Genomic DNA, 22,565 nt, shown 5'->3' with positions numbered 1-22,565 from the left:
ATGTTGGGAGCCAAGTCCTAGCAGAAAGGGGCTATCATCTTTGCAGCCATCTCTGGCCATATACCCTGACAAGAGACTTGTTTTTCAGCAGCCCACAAGAGCTGAGCACACTCTGATAAACATCTTGTTTTTCTCAGACATATCGTTTTGTTGTTTAGTGTCCACAGCTACAGGGCACACGTCATAGTCTTCAGCTGCACTCCCCTGCTTGTGCTTGTATACTCATGATTTTCTTTCAATAAACGGAACTTGATCAGACACCCTGTCTTATCTCCATTCTTTGCGTCTTTTGCTCCTCCATCCCCACTCTCTCTCTCTCTTGTAGACCCTGTTGACTGACCCACATGGGCCCTGGTCACCTGGCGCCCAAACGTGGGGGCAGTGCAGGCCAGGTCACACACACACATACATACCTCTCCTCCACACCTTATCCAGTACCTATGGTCTCATCACACTGTCCCCAGTGAGCTGGCTGAGGAACATGACACCATGGACATTTCCGAGCTGAGCGTGAGCCTTGCTGGGACTCTAATCTTGAAGAGAAGTACACAGTGAAGTACACTCGAGGAAAGGCGTGCAGTGAACAATCATGTTTAATATTTACAGAACAGATTTGTTCTTTACTGTTCAGTTCATTATGAACTGGAATCTCATTTAAAACCAACTCTGGCCTCAAGCAGCAGCAGCCCTGGGGTGCTGAGCATACCCTGTGCATGCCCCAAACTCTCCCAAGTCTGAGTTTTAAGCTGTGGTAGCAGCCACAGCTCAGACCGTAGCCCTCTCCCAAATAGACCATGACTGTCTCTTCATACTCCAAAAGCTCTGGGCTTTGGGCGGCCTGTGGTTGCATCTGTAGAGCTTTCTGAAGGCACAGGCTGTGGACAGCAGCAAGGGCTTCTGGAGAAGCACAGTGACATCCCCAGGGCACGTGTACCATACCACCAGCAGTAAGTTGGCCAGCACAGTGACACCTGAGGTGTGACCTCCTGAGTGCCTGCTGAGGTCAGAGGACACAGCACAGCTGTGGCTTCCCTGAGAAGGCTCCTGTGGTGAGTAGACCTGGCCTATCAGAACACAGCCTCCTTTCTGAGAAGGGGCCCAAGCTTTGGGAAGGATGGATGTTCCTAGAGTTTGCTGTTGTTCTGGAACTGGGCTACCAGGCTGAGGATCTGCTCAGAAGCTTTGATGTTCTTGGAGCCCAGGTAGGAGATGCTGTTGGGGGCTGTCTCCTCCAGGAAGTAGCGGTAGTTGACCATAAGGCCGCATGAGCTGGTGAGGCCTTTGAGGCTGCTGTCAGCCATCCAGTTGATACGCCACATCACAGCCCCATTCTGCAGATGGAAGTTGGCCACTGGGTTGAGGGCATAGCCTCGGTGCTTCTCACCATACAGGTACCAGGCACACAGCCTCATCAGTGGCCCCTGCAGTGCCTGCGCCAGCTTCTCTGACTTCACCCATTCACCGCTGCTCAGGAAGCCCTTGAGGCTCTCATGAACGGGGTCACCCGTGACCGCTGAGATTTCTTTGCACTCTGAGTCTGTGAATAGCTCGTTCCTCCCATGCTCCTTTCCCTGCACATTCAGAAGACCCAGCAGCCACTTGGTGAATCCAGGTATAGGTGACAGGCTTGAAAAGGCCCCCAGATGAGGAAACTCCTTCTGCACAGCAGGTAGGCGAAGGAGGGAAGGCAGAGAACACATGGTCAGAGGGGTGAGACACATGGGAACACTCCCAACACAGCCTATGTGTGCTGCTGCAGGCAGCAGGGCCAGCTGACGGCATCGCTGTATGTTCCTTCAAACCACATTCATGAGGACTCTGGCGACTGTCAAGGCCGGGAGGCATCTTGCACCCCCAACATCAGCCTATAACTGGTATCTCCAGCCACACCATCGCCACAACAGTGGTCAGCAGTGGGCAGCTTGCTCATAACCAGAGAGCCGGCTTCTGATGCTTGATACACAGATGTCCAGTGACTCATGACTGGTCAGTGGAGGGCACATCAGGGTCAGGCAAAAATGTGTTACCAGAGGGCACAGCTTAATCAGGGCTATACAAATTACACAGAGAACTCACAGATGGTCTTCAAGCATGCACACTCCTCGGCTATACACATAGTAAGTTCACTATGGGAAAATCCCATCTCTGTGAGACCACAGCTGAGTTGGCACCTCATGGTGCCTTTGGCCTCTCCCTTTACTCCACAGCTGAGGTGTGTTTTCCATGCTGTATGTGACTTTTGCTATACATGGTCTACTCACCATCTAGAGTCAACAGAGCAGCACAGAGAGATGGGCCGTGGCTTCCCACCGTCTCCTCACTGGCTTTGGGGCTCTTGAGTGTGCTGCCTGGAAACCCTGGTGACTGAGCCCTTGGTGCAGAAGGGTACTGGCTTCTGCCAGCTTTCAGAGGAGGGAACTTGAAGGGACTTTCTGGCTCACAAATGAGTACCAGGAAGTGGCCACAGGTGACTTCTGGGTCAAGCTTCTAGCTCTGTCCATGAACGGTCTTGGGTGGATCACCCAGAACCTTAGATCTGGCTCACTCTCTGACTTCCTTGTCTTGTGTCTCCTCTCCCTTCAGCACACTTTACCACCATCAGCAGACGAAAGAGAGACAGGGTGTGTTTTCACTCTCTCTGGGGGATGGAGTTAGTTAGAATGGTGATAGAGCAGACTCCCAGAATACCAAGTTCTCTGAATCTGGTTGGCACATGCCTGTCATCCCAGCCACTTTGGAGCTGAGAGAAGAGGGTTGTAAGCCTGAAAAACTTTGAGAGACTCTATCTCAAAGTAAAACATTAAAATGGGTAGAACGGGGACAGGAACTGTGGCTGTAGCTCAGTGACAGGGCGCCTCTCTCCATGATCAAATCCAGTCACTACTTTGAGCCAGTAACGCAAGCAAGGGAGCATCTGGCTGCCACCATGTACTGTGCCTGAGCACAACAACAGGCCGGAGGGGGCAGCTGGCAGAGCCGCTCTCAGCAGTGAGTTACGACTCGTCACTGTGGCCACCTGCTCCCCATGAGGCTGCTGGCAGAGCTGTGCCCAGGGCAAACTGCAGCTTTTCTGTCTTAGGACATGTGATGTGTCCATGACGGTCTGACTAGGAATGGCCCATAGACACACGTGTTTGAAGGCTTGGCCCAGGAGTGGCACTATTAGAAGTTGTGGCCTTGTAGGAAGAAGTATGTCGCTGTGGATCAAGATGTAAATCTCAGCTTCTTCTCTAGCACTGTACCTGCCACATGCCACCAAGTTCCCACCATGACAGTAATGGACTGAACCTCTGAACTGTAAGCCATCCTCAATTAAATGTTTCCCTTTATTAGAGTTGTGGTCACTGTGTCTCTTAACAGCAATAAACCCTAACTAAGACCCTAACTAGTGTCCCTCCCAGGCAGCAAAGAATAGGGAATCAGATCCTTATGTTGCCTAGTCTAACCTGGAAACTCCCCTCACAAGGCTGTGAAGGCTGTGGGGAGGGAGGGAGGGTCTGGCATAGCATGATGGGGAGGACGGTCATCTGTATTACATAGACTGGCACATCAGAGAGTGATGGGTGCCCATGCTAACATGTGCCCAGATGTGTGCGAAAGGAGTGCAGGGCAAAACCCAGGCAAAGTGTCTCCACACAGCTCACACCCTCCTAACATATGCATACTGACAGCCAGCGCCATGCTGTGCCCACAGCTGCTCTTCTGGCTCCTGGCCTGGCCCAGCAGCACCTGATGCGGTTCTAGCTCTAGCTCCTTCCCTTCCTTCCGATCCCCCCCCCCAACAACCCCCCCCCGGTCTTCATCCTGTGTGCCCAGAGAGGTGGGGGCTCACCTGCCACCATGACAATGACCCTCAGGGCTGGGGTGCCGCTCCAGTGTGCTCACCTGCAGCTCCTTAACCACTCGCTTTATGAGGAAGGTCCCGAGCTCCACCCCCTGCAGGCCCTGCTGGGTCAGGCTGATGGAGTAGAAGATGGCCGCAGTGATCCTGCTCCTCTCCTCTGTCTCAGATGGAGGGCCCTCCTTCACAATGCTCTGGAAAACACCGACAGCGACATCAGACAGGCTCATGTGCACTGTTCACACTGACGGCCACCCTGTCACAATCACAAGTACCATGGCACCAAAGTACTGCAGGAGAATTTAGTCCCTGCTCCTGCTCTCTTGGTGGCTCAGGTTCAGCCATCTGTTCTGAAAACTCTGGAGGTGACCACCTCTCACTCTGCCTGCCATTTGGAGCCCATGCCGGCTCTGCTCAACAGCAGCACCTTTGGTCTTCGCAGGCACGGCTGGAGTAAGCTGCTCTGCACACTGAGCCTTGGTCAAGGCTAATGGCTTACATGGGATTTCTTTAATTCTGTTTAAGAGCCCGGTCCTCTGCCCACTGTCATCTACCCCCTTGCTCAGCTTGTACTTCTGTTCCAGAAGGCCACAGGCAGTCCATATAAGTTTTCTTTCTCAAACTGCACCCTCTAAAAGACTTTCTATGCATCTCTTTAGCCTCATGTGCTATCCTTATTTTTTCTAATAAAAACATTCACAGACACCTACACATAGCAAGCTAAGAACTGACTTCTGTGTGAAGTCTCTTAGTGGCATCAACTTTATTGGTTCCCAATTTTTACTAAATGTGTGGTGTATCTTTTTCTTTCCTGTTTTATTTTGTTTGAGACAGGGTTTTCATGTGTAGCCCACCCTGTCCTGGAACCCTCTCTGTAGACCAGGCTGGACTTGAACTCACAGACCTCTGTTGTTTCTGCTTCACGAGTGCTGGAATTAAAGGAGCATGCCACCACTGCCCAGGTCACTACAGAGTTTTAAGCTGATACTCTGAAGATCATTTCATGACACTGGACTACTGGGGACAGCATACCATGACATAGATGGCTTATGGGTCCCTGAGAGGTAGGAGACACATCTTTCTAGGAGACCTGCCATCAGAAATAAGGAACTACATGCAGCAGGCCTGGTGACATGTCAGAAGCCTGCAGGCAGCTCATTTGTAAAAGTGTTCCCATTTCTCCTGACCTTAGCCCTGGACAACAGCTGGATAGGTTTCATTTGTGTGTGACTGCTTTTCAGTTGGCCTTGGTGTGCATAATTATTTTATTATATCTGACTTTCTATTTCTTTCTCCTTTTGTTCTGGTAAATTCTGTGAAACTAGATGTTCCTTGATGTAATCATTCTTAATCAAAAATTGAGGTACAGGGGCACAGCACAGTCCCTCCCAATGGCCCAGGTGCGTGCTGTGTGCTCTCATCTTAGAAACAATGTGATAACTGCACAATGGTAGTGTCTGATTAATGTTTAACTTGAAAAGAAAGTTTAAAGGGATTATTAGAAAATGAAACAGAACCATGTACTGTTAGATTCATACAGGGCCCATTACTAAAAAGTAAAAGAATTTACTAAAACTATGAAAAGTATTTGTGTAAGAGACACAACCATGGAATAAGAGAACACAAACACGGGATGCTTTAATTTAGAAAGGGAAAAGCTATTGAGTCATTGTGTGCAGTGCACAGAAGCAGAAGCTAGCAGAACTGCTGAGTCAAGGGTTAACGTGACTCTTTTTGGCCACTGCCTGACAGCTTTGTCCATGTCATTTATCATTAGAGCTTTACAGGAAAATAACATATAGCTGACCTCAGACCTTTGAGCCCTGAAGTATAAATAAGTCAAAAGTTAGAGTTTAAATGATGATAATTTTACAATTATTATTTTGGTCATGGGCCTGGAAATAGGGTAAGCTTAAAACTTTGGAGGATAATTGTAATTCTTAAATCTCTGTGAGATGTAGGTATTGTTCTGAAGGGAAATAGGGTAAGCTTAAAACTTTGGAGGATAATTGTAATTCTTAAATCTCTGTGAGATGTAGGTATTGTTCTGAAGGGAAATAGGGGAAGCTTAAAACGTTGGAGGATAATTGTAATTTTTAATTCTCTGTGAGATGTAGGTATTGTTCTGAAGTTGATCTGGTAATGATTATACAATGTTTGTTTTTTCCTACCTGCTTTTGGAATAACAATAAAAGACTGGGGCAAGTTAAAGACAAGAAAGAATGTGAGGAGTGTGTGTGAGGTGTGTGAGGTGTGTGAGTGTGTGAGGTATGTGTCAAGTGTATGTGTCAAGTGTAAGTGTCAGGTGTGTGTGTGAGGTGTGTGTGTGAGGTGTGTGTGAAGAGTGTATGTGTATGAGGTGTGTGTGCGAGGTATGTGAGTTGTGTGAGGTGTATGTGTGTGAGATGTGTCAAGTGTGTGTGTGTGAGGTGTAAAGAGTGTGTGTGTGAGGTGTGTGTGAAGAGTGTGTGTGTGAAGTGTGTGTGAGGTGTGTGTGTGTGTGAGGTATGTGTGAAGAGTGTGAGGTGTATGTGTGTGAGGTGTGTGTCAAGTGTGTGTGACGTGTATGTGTGTGAGGTATGTGTGAAGAGTGTGTGTGAGGTGTATGTGTGTGAGGTGTGTGTCAAGTGTGTGTGTGAGGTGTGTGTCAAGTGTGTGTGAGGTGTATGTGTGTGAGGTGTGTGTGAGGTGTATGTGTGTGAGGTGTGTGAGTAAAAGGAGAGCACATGGAGGTGTAGAAGAGTGTGCGTGAGAGGGAGTGAACGAGAGAACACAACCTCTAGCCCATGGAGAGAGTGAAAGTGCGCAAGTCTCTAGCTGAGGGGGGAGGGGAGGAAGAGATACAGAATAACCTCAAGCCTTGAAACTTGTCTGTCAGCTTGTACCCGAAAATGTTGTCTATGTGTGTTTCTTAAGCACCTTCCAGATATCCCTGCTTCCAGGTGAGAATACAAATCCTGTGTCGAGGCTAGACCCTGACACTGGACTAGCAGGTGATACTCTTGCTGCTGAAGCAGGCACAGCTTGTCTTGGATGAACAAACAGGTTTATACCACTTGCCTGCCAGCCTGTGATCCCTGGAGCAGGGCTGCTCGGCCCCGAGCCCCTGATGGCACCCTCCTTCTGTACTGTGTTCTGTTCTAAAGTCACAGGCAAGTGACTGAGGCCCCTTCAGCTTCAGCGCTGCCTAAGATGAGACCTACTACTAAGGTGTTCTGTGGCCTGAAGAGCATGGAACAGGCTCAACATGTGCTATGACGATCACAAACGAGGCTGTGCCACACACGTGCTTCTGGAGCTTGGAGTCCAATCCTCCAGAAATCAAGGTTGGCCTTCCATGCAAAACCTAAACCCACAGTGACATTCCAGTACATAGGCTGTGCAGGTCAGGATTCCTGGAGCTCCTCTCTGAAGGCCACGCACATGTGGGTGTTGCCTTCCAGTTCTACACATGAGCTGCATGCATGACCATTTGGGTTCTCAGGGCTGGAAATACCCTCAAGAGCCAAGTTTTCAGATAAAAAGAAATACATCCTGCACTTTAACACACATGCCAATCTGCCCCAAAAGAAGCACCAGCAACGCTGGTCCCATGCCAGCTCGGTGGCCTGCTGACTCCTTTACACAGGACAACTTAGAGGGACTTTGTCTCTGCTCATCAAGAACAAGTATCAATCTGCCTGATGCCCATCCTCTGAGCTCCTCAGCTGGGGAGCTGAGGCTGGGGAGCCTATCTCATGAGGCCTCATTATCATTTACCTCTGTCGTGCCCATCCAGACCGCCACTCCTCCCCACATCTTCCAGCACTGAACAAACCCCTCTCCAGGAACTCTCCTCTCTCTCTCCTCACTCCACTCATCTGCCTGTAGGTCATGTAGAGTGGCCACTGGCCCACTGGCCCAAGTGTCCATGCTTGTCCATACCTTCCTGCCGGAAGCCTGCAGGGACCAGCTTCCACAGGAAGGGGCCGGTCAAGTCCTCACGACTTCGGCTCCTCATCAGCTCCCAGTCTGCAGCAGCAGCAGCAGCAGCACAGGGAATCAAGTCCATCGCTCAGCTGTCAAGCTGCCTCTCAAATGCCACAGCACACGTGCCCTGCCTCCCTCTTCCATCACACAGGGTCCTGTTTATAAACATCAGCTCTTCTCAATACAAAATCTCCAGGCAGGAGAGTGCTTGTCTTTAACTACACACCAGGAGATTTTACCTACACAGCCCAAGTATCCCTGAGAGGTTAAAGCAGACTCTCTTAAAAAGAGATAAAATTACACTAAAAAAAACCCCCACCAACTAAAATACACTTAGAAGCTGGGCATGGTTACTTTGGACTTTAATCCCAGCACTTGGGAGGCAGAAGCAGGCAGATCTCTGTGAGTTCAAAGCTAGCCTGGTCTACATAAGTTTCAGGGTAGCCAGGGCTACATAATGAGGCCTATTTGAAAACAAACAAACAAAACACCAAAAAAAAAAAAAAAAAAAAAAAAAAAAAAAAAAAAAAAAAAAAGACAGTGGGTCAGAGGCTCAGCGGGTAAAGGCACTTGCTGCCAAACCCTATGACCTGAATTCAATCCCTAGGACCCATGTAGAAGGAGAGACTCAAACCTCACAAGCTGTCCTCTGACTTCCACACACTCACTGTTCCATATGTAGGTGTGCACGCATGTACACACGCATGCACCCATGCACCCCACAATGATAGGCCCATGTTGTCCTCAAAGGACCACTCCTAAGTACCTGGATGTTGTTGGGAATGTCACCAGTCAGAGCGACATGCAGAACCACCAGGGGTTCCCCGGGGGTGGAGCAGTGGGAGAAGAAGTAACATCTCCGGTACGGCCCCACACGCCGCTTCATGTCCATCCAGTTCTTCACAGGGTGCACAGCCTCACACCTGAGCAAGCAATGCAGAGATGAAACAGATGGAGAACTACAAACCGACAAGTGCTCATTCCTATCCACATTAGCGATGGCTGTTCTGCATCCTAACTCTCATCTGTCTGTTCCGAGACAGGTTTTTGCTCTACAGTCCTGGCTAGTCTGATGCTATAACTTAGGCTGACCTTGAACTTTTGATGATCCTCCTGCCTCAGCCTTCCAAATACTGGGATCACAGGCATGTGCTGCCCAATTCAACACTTGTTTTCGAGGACTTGGTGGGGCTCTCAGGTGCACATATGCATCAGTTTCATGCAAGCTTCCTGGAATGTTCTGTCACCAATCAGTGTCTTTGGGTCCCTACAGTTTGAAAGCAGACATCCATGCTGCCGACACTAGTGGTTACAGTCTCGAGCCTCATCCCACACACTCCTGCTGCCAGCGTGGAGAGGAACAGTAGACACTGGCAAGGTTTCCATCCCAGGATGCTTTCCAGCCTTCGACTCTGTGGGCCAGGATGGGATGTGGGCAGGACGACAGGGCAGGCGCTGCTCTGAACCCTTGGGCAGGCTCTGATTATGCTGAGAGCATTACAACTGGATGAGAGAGCACTGACCACTCACTCATGCCAATGCTCGCTCTAACTAGTCCCTACAGTTTTGGTGATGGGGCCATTTGCTTTAAATGACAGGGTGTAAGACCTTAGGTAACTAATAGACTGGTTAGGGTCTTCCTGGTGTACACCCCAATCTCTACCCTTCCTGTGATAATAGCCCAGCACCTACACATTCAGTGTGTTCAAGTATCAGGTGACAAAGCCATGTTGGTGACAGCTGCCATACTCACTCACTGATCTTCTGAAGCACCTCACAGGGTGAGTGCCAGGTAACCCGCTCCAAGTTCAGGAAGCCCGAGGAGAACCACTCGGACAACATGCTCTTAAGCACTCCATTCATTTCCTAGGCAAGAGAGGAAGGCAGGCCTCAGAGAAGCAGGTGTCCACCCAGTAGTCCATCTAACCACTCCAAGACACATACTTCCATATCCCGATGTCCTGTAGTCCACATCCAGCTAGGCTCATGGCTGTAGAATCAAGTCTGTACTGCATATGGCAGTGATCATGTGCCTGACTTCAGCCAATCAGCTCTATGCAGAGCAGTCCTGAAATGGCGTTGGGAGCCTTAAACGACATTGGGGACATGGCTTTTGCTGACCCTTTTCTCGTCTCTTCCACTCTGAGTTGAGTTACTAGGATGGATGACTTTGGAGCAGACACTTTGGACCAGGTGATGACTGTGACAGTTTTCAGGGCCTAATAGTAAGCCCCCAGTTCAGGATACCAGGCCAGCCCGGGGCTGCTTCCTCCCAGACTTTGCCCTGAGTGACTGACTTCTTGCTATACAGACCTCGGTACTCTGGGCCTATTACTCACAGGTAAATTCTACTCTGACAGACAGAATGGTAAACATCCTGGGGCAGCTAGCACCAAGGTGACCTTTCCCATACCCTGTAAGGCTCAATACAGGTGTGATTTGCATCTATGAAGATTAGTTTTATCACAGCTAGGAAAACTTTACAATGCATCTTAACTCTTTTTTGGTTTTTTTTTTTGGATACAGGGTTTCTCTGGCTGTCCTGGAACTCACTCTGTAGACCAGGCTGGCCTCGAACTCAGAAATCCGCCTGCCTCTGCCTCCCAAGTGCTGGGATTAAAGGTGTGTGCCACCACCGCTGCGTCTTAACTCTGGATAAAAGGTAAGAAGTCTCCCATCTAGGTGACTAGGCAGCAGCTGCAGGCAAGGAGTGGGTAGTGGCTCTACAGAAGAGCACTTACATACAAATGACATTTTCATTCATGTAGTTAAGTACCAGGACCAGAGGAGGCACAGTGTTGCCCTGTGTGGCTTCACTGGGTGGAGAGTACAAACCCAGGACAGAGGACCTGCTTTAACCAAGAAGGGTGTTTTGAATGGTAGGACTGCCCACAGCTCTCAGGCCCATGGGAGACTGTGAAAACAGCTGGGAGTGACTGCATGCAGGCTGCATGAGAACTCAACGGAGCTGCTCGGGACAGAAGGCAAGGCTGGAAAAGTGCTGGGTGGAAGCTGGGCAGGCTCCCAATCTCATCTCCCTCCTCAGTGAAAGGTTCTGTAGAGCGAAGTCTACCTTAGTCAAGGCTGACACGCTGACACCCAGGAAGGAGAAAGGTGCTGAGAATGGTGACTGGAACAGGAGACTGGCACACGGGACAGGTTTTTGTCTGTTTTTTAAATGAAATCTCATGGTCTGGCTGAGAGATGGCTCAACAGATAAAGCACCCTCCACCCACAAGTACGAGGACCTGAGTGGATCTCCAGAACCCGAGTGGAAGCTGGACACGTGGCCTATGTGCCTGCAGTCATAGCACTCCTAAGGAGAGGTACGAGGTGGAGTCAAGATGGTACCTGGGACCTGCAGGCCTGTCGCATTTACAGTAGTGAACAACAGACTTATCTTATGCAAGTTGGAAGCCAAGGGCCGATACCCATGGCTGTCTTCTGATGGTGTGTGCATTTGCACTCACAACATATACACAATGATTTGTTTTTTAAAGGTTGGTTCTGGAGGTGATACACACCTTTGATGCTTGCATTTAGCAAGCATTTAGTTGCATTTAAGCAGCTTGGTCTCTGTCAGTTTGAGGCCAGCCTGGTCTACAGAGTGAGATCCTGTCTCCAAACCAAACCAAGTCCTTACATACTCTGAGAGTTCTTCATGGTCTTAAGATCCTCTCAATTTTTAAAGCATAAACTAAGAATCACTAACTCTACCCCTAGTTAAAATGCAAACACATCCCCAGTCTCCGGGGCTTGTGGATCTGCCTCTGTGCGCCTGCCTCACTGTGGGGCTAGAACAGGCTGGCTGTGCAGGTGTGATGAGCGACACTCACAGCAGGAAAAAGCCAGGAACCCTGGCTGCATTGATGACACCTCTCCTCTGGAAGCCTCTTCTATTTTGGGCTGCTGACAGCTGCGACATGTGATGTTGGACACCAGAGTAGGGAATGTGGGCTAAAGGTGAGAAGTCTAGTTCTATAACAGCTGTTCCGGTGGGAAGTGACCACGGCAAGTGGCCAGATCACCTGGTTACAGACAATAAGCAACACAATCTTTTGTACTTTCTGTTCACTAACACAGCAGTTATGAGCCACAGCAGAAGCAGAGGAGCCTGGGAGCCCCAAGAGCCCTGCTAGACTGTCAGCCTTCCTCCTGTGCCTGCTTGGTGCATTCAACCCCAGTGCTCACGGAGGCTGCTCTTTTCTTTATGGAAAGCATCTTCTGAGATGCTTGGCTCTCTAGAGTGGCCTCTCTGGAGTATGATTTGCCTTGCATAGAAGCCCAGAGCTGGGAGGGAGGTGAAGTGACTGCCAGGGAAGAAGGGTGAGCCAGAGAGGTATCCTTCGAGCTCACGGGGCCATGGGGCGGGAGAGGGGTGCTTGATATACTGGAATCTCTGTCCCTATCACAAAACAAAACAACAACAAAACCTTTGGTTTAACACAGAAAAGCACAAAACTAATATAGAACTTCTTACAGCACAGAACTGCTAGAGCTCTCAAGAGGTACCCTACTGGCTAACAGGCAGAAAGGCTGTCCAAGCACCAAGCATGGTGGCTGTGTGTGGGAAGGTGGGCAGTCTCCTTCCTCCTCTGGCTCGCATGCTGGCGAGGGTCACTACCTCCAATTTTACTATGAATCTTATGCCCAACTTGTCTGTCCAGAGTCCTTCTGGGGTTCTAACCGCCAACGTTGGTCTGGTGCCTGCACCTGCTAAACACTTCCCTTCACTGCATTTTTACCTATAAGGAATGTAATTGATAACCACATGGGCTGCTGCAAGTGTGTGGAGAAAACCCCAAAACCTACCAACTCTACCCAATGGATACTTCCTTTGGCACCATCCCATACACCCAAAGATACAGCCTCAGGCAGGTGCCACCATGCAGGGGTGGAACAAAACCTGGCTATCGTCCTCTGTTGAAGACTCAGCTCCTGCTAGGAGTCCCTGTTTGGCTGGCATTGAGTATTACCTTGTACACCGCTCCCTGGTCACCAAAGGGTATATTAGAGATGAAACTACATACAGGAGCCCAAGCCCCATTGATGGCTCAGATGGGAACTGGTGCCTCTTTAAGCCCAAAGCCCTCAGTGCCCATCTCCAGAAAGATCACCAAGCCAAGCACAGCAAAAAGCCTTCAAACTCGGCAGGTAATTTTTCTTTAAACAACACTGTTTAACTTGTAACCAAGGGGAGCTTTTCCTGGCACAGTAACATTGCTGTTAGGATTTTATATTAGTCCCCATACTGAATAATCCATTCATGTTCTCTTTTCTATGGGGTGCCATTTTGGTGTTTTGAAACAAGGTCTTATGTAGCTCAGGCTGGCTTCTTACTATGTAGCTGACCTGGAACTTCCCTGAGACCAGCATCAGTGAACAGCTCACCTCAATGGTACAGCCCAAGAATCCCATGGAAACATCATCTCAACCACGCCACAGCAGACAAATGGCTAGAATAGACTTATCTCTTCACTCAGAACGTCTTCTACTCTGTCCTGGGAAACACATGGAATCGGCATGTGTTTGGGGGGTGCCATTTGTTACACTTGATGGCAACACCCAGGGCTCAAAACACAGAGACATGAATCCATGATGGGAGACCTCAGGATCAAGCTCAGAAACCAAGTATCCAGACAATACTTGGGGGGTGGTGGTCAGGCTACCTGTCAACCTGTAGCTCTGAGATCTGGGGACACTGAACAGTGAGCACATTCCTGTCCTATTTCACTTCAGTTGTCAAGCTGACACAATTTGGAAGAAGGAAACTCCACTGAGGCACTCCTCCTGCCTGAGGGAGGCGTTTTCTGGACTGATAATTGACTCAGGAGGGTCCAATCCAATGTGGATGGTGCTACCTCTTGTTTGGACCTGGGTAGTATTAACAAAGGTAGCCGAGTCAGTAAGCAGCATCCCTCCATGGTCTCTGCTTCAGTTCCTGGATCCAGGATCCTGCCTTGGCTTCCCTCCATGATGGTCTGTAATCTGTAAGCCAAATAAACACTTTTCTCCTTAAGTTGCTTTGGTCAGAAAGTTCTGTCACAGCAAAGGAAAGCAAACTGGGACACTTCCAAAAACACCACAGCATTTAAGGTCCTGGGAGTTAGGTAGCAGTGGCACATGCCTTTAACTCCACCACTCTGGAGGCAGAGGCAGGCAGATCTCTCAGCTTGAGGTCAGCCTGGCTTACAAAGTTAGTTCCAGGATAGCCAGGGCTACATAGAGAAACCCTGTCTCAAACAAACAAACAAACAAACAAACAAACAAGGCCCTAGGGGTCTACACAGTCAGCTCTAAAGCCTTGTGAGCAAAACTGGTGGTAGTTTTGTCCTCACCTGAGCAGCCCTGTGAATACAGGTGCCTGCACACTAAAATCACAGGACACCTAACAGTGGTACCTGCTTGGTATGCTAATAATGGGGAGTCTGTGCCTGTATAGGGCAGAGGAGACTTGTGGGGGGAGGTCTGTACCTTATACTCATGTGTGCTGTGATCCTAAAACATGGTCTAAACATGGTCTTTGAAAAGGGACTGTGAAGAGCTGAGGAGATAACACAGTCAGTTAATAAGAACTTTCCTGAATTTGAACCCTTCTGAATTTGCCAGAGATATGGTTCAAAGGTTAAGAGCAGACTGATCTTGCAGGGGAACTGAGTTTGCGTGCCAGCATCCACAGGGCAGCTTTCAACTGGTTGTAATTCCAGTTCCAGGGGATCGGAAGCTCTCTTCTGGCCTTTGCAGGCACTGTATGCATCTGTATACATGCAAGCACAACACTGGTACATACTCTTTAAAAGGCCACATAGTGGTGCACTTTGTTAGCTGGCACTGGTAAGGTGGGACAGGACTATTTCTGGGGCTTACTGAGCAGTCTGCCTAATCTAACTGGTGAGTTCCAAGTCTCAGTGAGAGACCCTGCCTCAAAAAAAAAAAAAAAAAAAAAAAAAAAAAAAGGTAGACAGCTTCTGAGGATGGTACTCAAGGTTGACCTCTGCCCTCCGCACACACATGAGCACATGCATGTACATACCCAGATGTCAGCTCTTCTAGTGATAGGTAACAATACCAAATCCTGACTGACAAATGCTAGGGAAAGGACTAAGACCTCTATTTTCAAAATGACTTAACTGATGAATGTTATAAAATCACGTGAAACACAAAACAATTGACAGGCTTAACTGTGTACAGTAAGTTAAACATGGTAGTTAGCCTAAGATCTGGGTAGAGAAGTAAACAAGGCCTCCACTGTCAGCATCGTGTGGAAGGACATTGGTCAGGCTGTGGCTAGTCCTCCTTTGCAGACAAATCTGTTTAAGATCACTCATGACTTGGGGCCAGCAGTTGGTAGTGTCTGCCTTTCTCCCTTACGTGAAGGACAGCCAAGCTAAAAGGCAAGGGAGCCTGTATGCACGTCTAGGCATGACTTGCTTCTGATTGCCAGATGGGAGCTCGTCACCAAAGTCAGACTCAGTGTTCGAGTGTCAGTGACCATGACGAGCCACCCAGAACTCTGGTTGGAAAAAGAACTTCCAGAATCAAACAATCTGGAACTGGATGGGGCATTAGAAGCTATCCAGGAGCTGCTGGTTTTTGCTTTTGTGACTGGTCGTGAGTCTTTCAGGCCCTTCCTGACCTCTTTTCTAGTTCTGAACCCTGGGGTCAAGCATGGAGCAGTCTGACCTCAAAAACATATGCCTCTCTGGAGCCCATCTCCAGGACTCGGCATCATTTTACCATGCAGGAGATTTAGGACAAAGTTCCAGTTTTCAAAGAACCAGCTGTATAGTTGTTGGGACATTTTGGACATTCCACATCTCAGAATACAAGGGAGCAGCCACTCAGACATCCTCAGAGCCTGGAAAGAGGTGCCACAGAAACTAAGACAGATTTTGCAACATCCAATGAACACCTCAGGCTCCCCAGTCGGAAACTTGTATGGATGACAGCTTACAGCTCTGGGGTAACACTTAGCCTCAGAAATGAATGAGGTATCTTGGAAAATCTGGTCATATGGGATGTTGCCTGTTGCTCATACTAATCCCTTAACTATACCCAAGGCTAAGCAACCAAAATGAGAAGAAAGTCAGCAAAACCCTCGCATAGCATGGTGGTGGGCATTGCAAAGGAGCCTGGATCAGGGATGTGTATCTGAGGCCTTGGACAGTTATCACCTCAGCATGAGATGTCCTTCACCATAAAGGAGATAGTGTTGACGACGAAAAGGACGGAATGGCCGTGCCTGTTTTAGAGTTCTCAAACAGGGCAGGATGTAATCACACCACTGAGTTTGAAAAAGTAGATGAGGCTTTGAATGCGGGGGACTTCTGAAATGGTGGTATCATGTCCACCAAACTCAGGACCGGTGTCCCCCTTTATCGAATATTAATGGCTGGCAGCAGTGCTAGACAATCTTTTTTTGGTCACAGCCATGTAGACCTCGGCTATCTGCACGCTGAGTGACATCACTGGGTATGCTGCCGACTAGCACAAGTAGTAAAAAGTAAACTCAGAACCACTGCGTCTGGGGCTGGATTTGGAATCAAATCTCTTGTCTAGAGAGTCAGAATGCAAAAAAGAGGGCTGGAGACTTTAGAGACCCAGACGGTGGTGACCTTCGCTTCTAGCCATGTGTGTGCATTTCGTATAACCTGTTAGGGCAATGCCGCGCTCGCGGGAGGTGTGCAAACTTTGCCCAGTGCCATGTTCCATCCTTGTTCAAGTACAGCTCAGTTAAAACCAGAGCTATTTCGGGGTAAGCGCAATGGGCGCCACACCTGACAGTGACCCCGAGGATAGTGCCATAAACCGCGCAGTAAGCACTGTGTACCTGAGGCCGGTGAGGTGGGGCTGGAGGGCTGCAGGGGCTTGGATAAGGGCCTGGGAAGTGGGATGGGGCAGGGCCCCCGGGGCGGTGGCCCCGGGGTCGCGGTGGCCCGGGCGGGGCCTTACCCGGACGTGCGGCCCCTCCACCAGTTTGAGGGCCTGCGCCTCCAGCAGATCGGCCCGCAGCTGCACCAAGAAGCGCACGCCGCCGTCCAGCTGGCTGATGTGGTGGAAGAGGCCACGGTACCGCGGCACGAGCGCGTAGCGCAGCCGGTCCTCCGCCTGCAGCAGGACGGCCGCCTCGCGCGACTGCTGGCGCACCTGCAGCACTCCGGCGCTCTGCTCGGCCACTTGGCCGTGGTCCACGCCGAAGCCCTGAGCCAGGCGGCCGAGCAGCTCCGCGCGCTGGGACGCCTCGGCCAGGCCGCCGTAGAAGCTCACGAAGTCGGCGCACTGGCTCTCGGCGGGCGCCGGCGTCTTCTCGCGCAGTTCATAGGCCGGCGTGGGTGGCACGGCTCGCCGCAGCAGCTCGTCCATGGCGCTAGCCGTGAGCACGCTGCACAGCCTAGGTCCCCGAGGCCCCGGAGGCCGCGGCGGGTACCGCAATGGGAGCAGGCGCCCAGACCTCAAGCCTGGCCCGAAGCCTCTCATGACAGCCCGTAACAGCTGCTAACGGGAGACGCCACCGGAGAGCTGCCCCTGCTGCACTTCCGGTTCCGGCTTCCGGTGCCTCGCCGGTTCTATTGGTCGAGGCGGCACGACGGACGGGAGCATGGACCAATCGGAGAGCAGAACTTCGGGGGGGGGCGAGGCAGCTTTCCCAGGCGAGAGGCCAAGTGCTGCCAAAGGTCGCAGGAACCGGGTAGCCTCAGGGCACCTGACTCGCCCCCTTGGCGGGCATCCTGACACCTGTTCCGAGAGTCATTATCTCAGCTCCTTGCCTCTTTTCTCAGCACGCACGCGCTACTCTTGATCTGAGTGCTTGACATCTCAGCTCTTCCCGGGACCGTGCTCTGCACGCAGGCTCCAGTGCTATGGTTCGGATCTAGTGTAGGCGAGGAGCTGAGAAATTTGAGGTTGCATGCTGGACAAGGGCTCCCAGGAATGAAGATGCCTCATTTGGTAAAGTTTTGAGAATTTGAGTTCATATCCAGAACCCGTGGGAAAACGCTTGTAATCCTATCTCGGGGAGGTGGAGACAGGAGGATCTCTGGGACTGGCTCATTCACCAGTCCAGCTTACAAGTTAAATCCAGGCCAGCCAGAGATCCTATCTCCAAAACTAAACCAGAACAAACAAACAAAACACAGGTAGGTAGCGCCCAACACTCGAGGTGTCTTCTGGCTTCCAGAACCACACATCTACATACATGCACCCCACACATGTGTACAAGAAAATGCACATGCCCATACAAAGTAAGTAATTTTTGGAGTAATCCTCTGGCTTGACATTTTGTATGACTCCACCTAGGTAGGTACTCTCCGGTCCTTGTCAAGGATCCTACCCAAAGAAAACTGTCAAAGACCCAGCCCATGCCTCTTGCTGCACCCAGAGCTTCTGGTTGTGCTGGAAATAGGTAAACAAAGAATCTGTTCCCTACCAGCTTTCATGCTCCCACTCTCTCCAGCCCATTCTCATTCATTCTCTCTCTCTCTCTCTCTCTCTCTCTCTCTCTCTCTCTCTCTCTCTCTCTCTCTGCATTTTGATGTCCCCTAAGCATAGAGAATTTGACTATCAGTTTTGAAAAAGACTTTAAACCAGGGAGGGGATAGACTCAGCATGGGAAGGTAAGATGGGCAAGTGGGCTCCAAGATGAAGCTTAGACCTGAGGAGATGGATACAGAAGGATTCTGGGTCTCACCAGAACAGGACCCCTGAAGAGATCTGTGGGTGCTAGAAGGTGGGCCCTTCTGTTCTTACTTGGCCACAAAGTCAAGTAAGTTCCTGAAGCAGCCACGAAGACGCAAATGTATGAGATAGTTGAGCCCCTTCTGTACTTATATACACGAAGCACCTACATGCACTTACATACGTGAATCACTTCAGCATGTGCTAGATGCATGCCTTCTACAGTTCTTGCACACTTAATGTCACGATCACCTTTCACAGAGAGATCCATTATTCCCATGTGATGGAGATTGGAACAGAAGCCCAGAGAGAAACGGGGACTTTCACGAGTGCTCCCAGCAGGTGGACAGATGGCAGTCAGAATCCCCAGACAGCACTGAGACAGCAGTCTGTGCTAGGACTTGAACCAGGGCCTGCCTTACTCCAGCCCGGACTTCATGCCCCAGGGCTCTCCATGCCAAAATGAACATTTGCCTGTGTGTGAGACTTGAGTGTGGTTTTTGTGCTACAGGGTTGAGGGACACACAAAGAGTTGGAAATATAACAATGTCTTAGAGCTTTACTGCTGTGAGCAGACACCATGACCAAGGCAACTCTTATATGGACAACATTTAATTAGGACTAGCTTACAGGTTCAGTCCATTATCATCAAGGCAGAAATATGGCTGAGTCCAGGCAGGCATAGTGCAGGAGGAGCTGAGAGTTCTACATCTTCATCTGAAGGCCCCTAGGAGAAGACTGGCTCCCACATGGTTAAGAGGAGGGTCTTAAAGCTCACACCCACAGTGACACACTTCCTCCAACAAGGCCACATAATATTCCTCCAAATAGCGCCACTCCCTGGGCCAAGCCTATGTAAACCACCACATCCCACTCCCTGGCCCACACCCCTGGGCTTGTTCAAACAGGCCTTACCTAGCCATAGCATAATAAAAAAATACATTTAGTCCATTTTCCACAGTCCCCAAAGTCTATAGCAGTCGCAACAATGTTAAAAGTCTAAAGTTCAAAGCTTCTTTTGAGATTCATCCAATCACTTACCTGTAATTCCCCAAAGCAAAACAGGAAATCAGTGGGGCAAACTCCAAACTCTTATTCTCCATATCTGATGTCAAAGTGGTCTTCAGATTTCCAACTCCTCTTTCACCTTTGTTGACTGCAACAAACTTCTTTCTGCTGGGCTGGTTCCACTTCCTGTAGCCGCTTTCCTTGGCAGGTATCCATGGCTCTGGCATCTTGAACATCTTGATGTCTCCAAATGGACTTGAACTTCACGGTTCCTTTTCCAGTGTCTGGGATCTACATATGATATTCTGGGCTCCTCCAAAGGGCTGGCGTCACTTCTCCAGCTCTGCCCTCTAGGCTCTGGTTGACTCCACTCCACTGCTGCTGCTGTTCTTAAGTGATCCTCCCATGGTACTGGCATCTCCAATACACTGGGGTCTTCTGCTGCAACTAGGTTTCACCAATAGCCTCTCATAGGCTCCCTTCATGGGGCCAAGCCCCAACTTCTTTGCATGACCCCTTTAGTCCTGAGACATTAATTTCAACTGAGGCTGCATCTTCACCAATGGCCTTCCCTGGCCTCTCACAGTGCCAAATGTCAGCTGCTCTCCATGACCCCTTCATGCCTTCAAAATAGTACCACCTGGGTGGCTCTTACACATTACCAAGTCGAGCGCAGCACAAGCTACAACCTTGGCTATTTCTGGAACACAGCGTCTTTGTGCTCTCAGAAAACGCTTCCCAGCTTTCACCTCGGTGATGCTGGTCTCTTCTTAATCACCACTAATTTCTTAGCTCCAGCTAACCAGCATCAATTGTTCCAGTAGTCTTCTCCTCTTGACTATAAAGCCAGAGCCACATGGTTGAAGCTACAAATAGTGCCTCCAAATTGCTAGGAGCCTGCCCATCCTGGCATGGGTATACAGTGTCGGACATTGCTTTAAAGACTGATAGTCTGCAAACACAGTTTTTTTTGTGTGTTTTTTTTTTTAAAGATTTATTTATTTTATGTATATGAGTACACTGTTGCTGTCTTCTGACACACCAGAAGAGGGCATTGGATCCCATTACAGATGGTTGTGAGCCACCATGTGGTTGCTGGGAATTGAACTCAGGACCTCTGGAAGAGCAGTCAATACTCTTAACCACTGAACCATCTCTCCAGCCCGAAAACACAGTTTTAAAGACTGATGGTCTCTGGCCTTCTAGCTCTCTATACTGAATGCTTGCTGATACCTTCTAAAAGATTCTAAAAACTTTCTTGCTTATTCTATAGTTTAAAAATGCTGGCTTCGTTCTCTTTAACTCTGTGTATTATTAAACATTATAACTCTGTGCTTTATTTAACTCTTTATGCTTAACTCTTACTGTTCTGTGCTAAGAAGTTAGCGCTCTCTCACTGTTCTGTGCCTCATTAAGCACTAATAGCTTAACTCTTTCTTAAGTCTTTATTACTTGTGTTTTAATGAGTGCTACTATCTGGCAGTAAACACATACTGTTTAGCAGCAGGAAATTAAGTGAAAGATGTATTGCTGGTGCTCCTTTCTCTGGTGAATCAGCCAGAAGGCTTTCTGGCTAAACTGGTTAACTCTTTGTGAACCAGAGAGGAAGGAAAGGAAAAGAATTAAGATGCTTTATACAGGCAAATATGCACAGATACATATACATTCAAACATTCATATACTCACACTCTGGCCAGGCCTGACTGTCTGTCAAAATCAACTCCACAAGTATGCATGCATGTTTACATATATACATGTAGGGGGAGCTAAGGTGGGAGGAGAAAGGAGAGGAAAAGGAAAAGGAAGAGGAGGAGCTAAGGGAGAGATGGAGAATGAGAGGGGGACATGGAGGCTGATGTTCGCTTGTCTGTAGCAGTCAAAGGTAGTTGGTATATCTAGGTTGGGTATTGGGTTACATCTCTGATTGTAAGGGCATCTTGTTATTGATCATTACTAAATATATAAGCCTTTGGATAATCTAAGCCTTAGAGTGTCATTTGTACCGAGCCCACATGGTTGGTGGGATGGTCTGGGCAGTGCCCAGTCTTGCAGAGACAGTGTGGAAGATTGGCAGAGCCATCTCCCATGCTGGCGTCTTGTGGGTGGCAGGGCTGGTGTTTCTGGCTGGTCATTTCTAGCTGTGGAGGCCATGCAACATGGCAGCTGAGCTCGGCAGAGCCGCCACAGCAGAGCCAGTTGGCTTAACTGGTAGCCACTTTATTAAAATAATTGCTACAATATATACACATATACCTACACACAAACATATAGACAAACAGACATACATTTGGATGGAAGGATGGGTAGATGGAACAAACTCCCTAAGCCAAACCATTCAAACAACTTTCTTTTCTATGGTCTTTTTATTCCTTCTTAGACAAAAATTTCTTTAGAAAATTACCTAATAGATAAAATGTTACACAAAATGGGAGTTACAGAAAGATGTTGATATTAAGTTCAAAGCAGTGTTTCATTATAATAAGCTCATTATAAGTTCAAAGCAACAGTTTTTACATGGCCTTTCCCTATCATAGTACACACCTGTGACTTTATCCTTGTACCTAAATGTTTTTCCTTGAACACGAAATTGTCACAACCTCTTTTTGGTGTAATTACGAAAGCTCATTGTATTACTTATTTATGCAGTCTTTACTTACTATTCTGAGGAATAGGCACACTCTATTCTTGATTCTAACTTTATTACATCTTTCTAGCAACTAAGACCATCTCTAAAAACTTTCTTCCTAAAATTATCTGAATCAAGTCAGGAATTCTACAGAATCATTATCTCTTTGTCTATATATAGCATCACTACAAGATAGTACATCTTCGTAGGTCTGGAGAAGTCTGCTCAAAAGGGTGGTCAATATCTAGTGAGTGTTATATATTTAATAATAACAGGAAAGGCATATTAATAGCAGGAATCTTTCCTCAGATTTAATCTTTTCCGCCTTGTTTAGGGAAGCGAATTCCTTGTAGATTTTAGTGCACGGTGAAACCGTCTCAGAAAGATCTCCTGCTAGTTTTTAGCTTCTCCTAGATGGCTCTAGGCACAAATAGTACCTCTCCTTGG

General features: G+C 48.8%; 1 protein-coding gene across 1 annotated transcript; it reads right to left on the bottom strand.

Annotated features, from left to right (window-relative positions):
• Positions 1-575: 575 nt before the first annotated feature.
• Mlycd (malonyl-CoA decarboxylase) lies at positions 576-17,349 on the bottom strand. The gene is made up of 5 exons (XM_034523034.2): positions 16,763-17,349; positions 9,564-9,676; positions 8,577-8,733; positions 3,886-4,035; positions 576-1,658 (listed from the first exon to the last, which is right to left on the bottom strand). Exons 1-5 carry the CDS (start codon positions 17,285-17,287, stop codon positions 1,125-1,127), a joined length of 1,479 nt encoding a protein of 492 aa, XP_034378925.1. The 5' UTR covers positions 17,288-17,349; the 3' UTR covers positions 576-1,124.
• Positions 17,350-22,565: the final 5,216 nt, after the last annotated feature.

This window comes from Arvicanthis niloticus, chromosome 18 (assembly GCF_011762505.2).
Source record: "Arvicanthis niloticus isolate mArvNil1 chromosome 18, mArvNil1.pat.X, whole genome shotgun sequence".
Classification (NCBI taxonomy): Eukaryota; Metazoa; Chordata; class Mammalia; order Rodentia; family Muridae; genus Arvicanthis; species Arvicanthis niloticus.
This window is presented reverse-complemented; position numbering and strand designations above follow the sequence as displayed.

Coding starts and splice junctions, on each gene's coding strand:
- Mlycd (XM_034523034.2), bottom strand. CDS start 17,287: ATGAGAGGCTTCGGGCCAGGCTTGAGGTCTGGGCGCCTGCTCCCATTG. Junction 8,734..9,563: donor GTGCTTCAGAAGATCAGTGA/GTGAGTATGGCA, acceptor TTGCTTGCTCAG/GTGTGAGGCTGTGCACCCTG. Junction 4,036..8,576: donor ACATTCCCAACAACATCCAG/GTACTTAGGAGT, acceptor GGTGTTTTCCAG/AGCATTGTGAAGGAGGGCCC.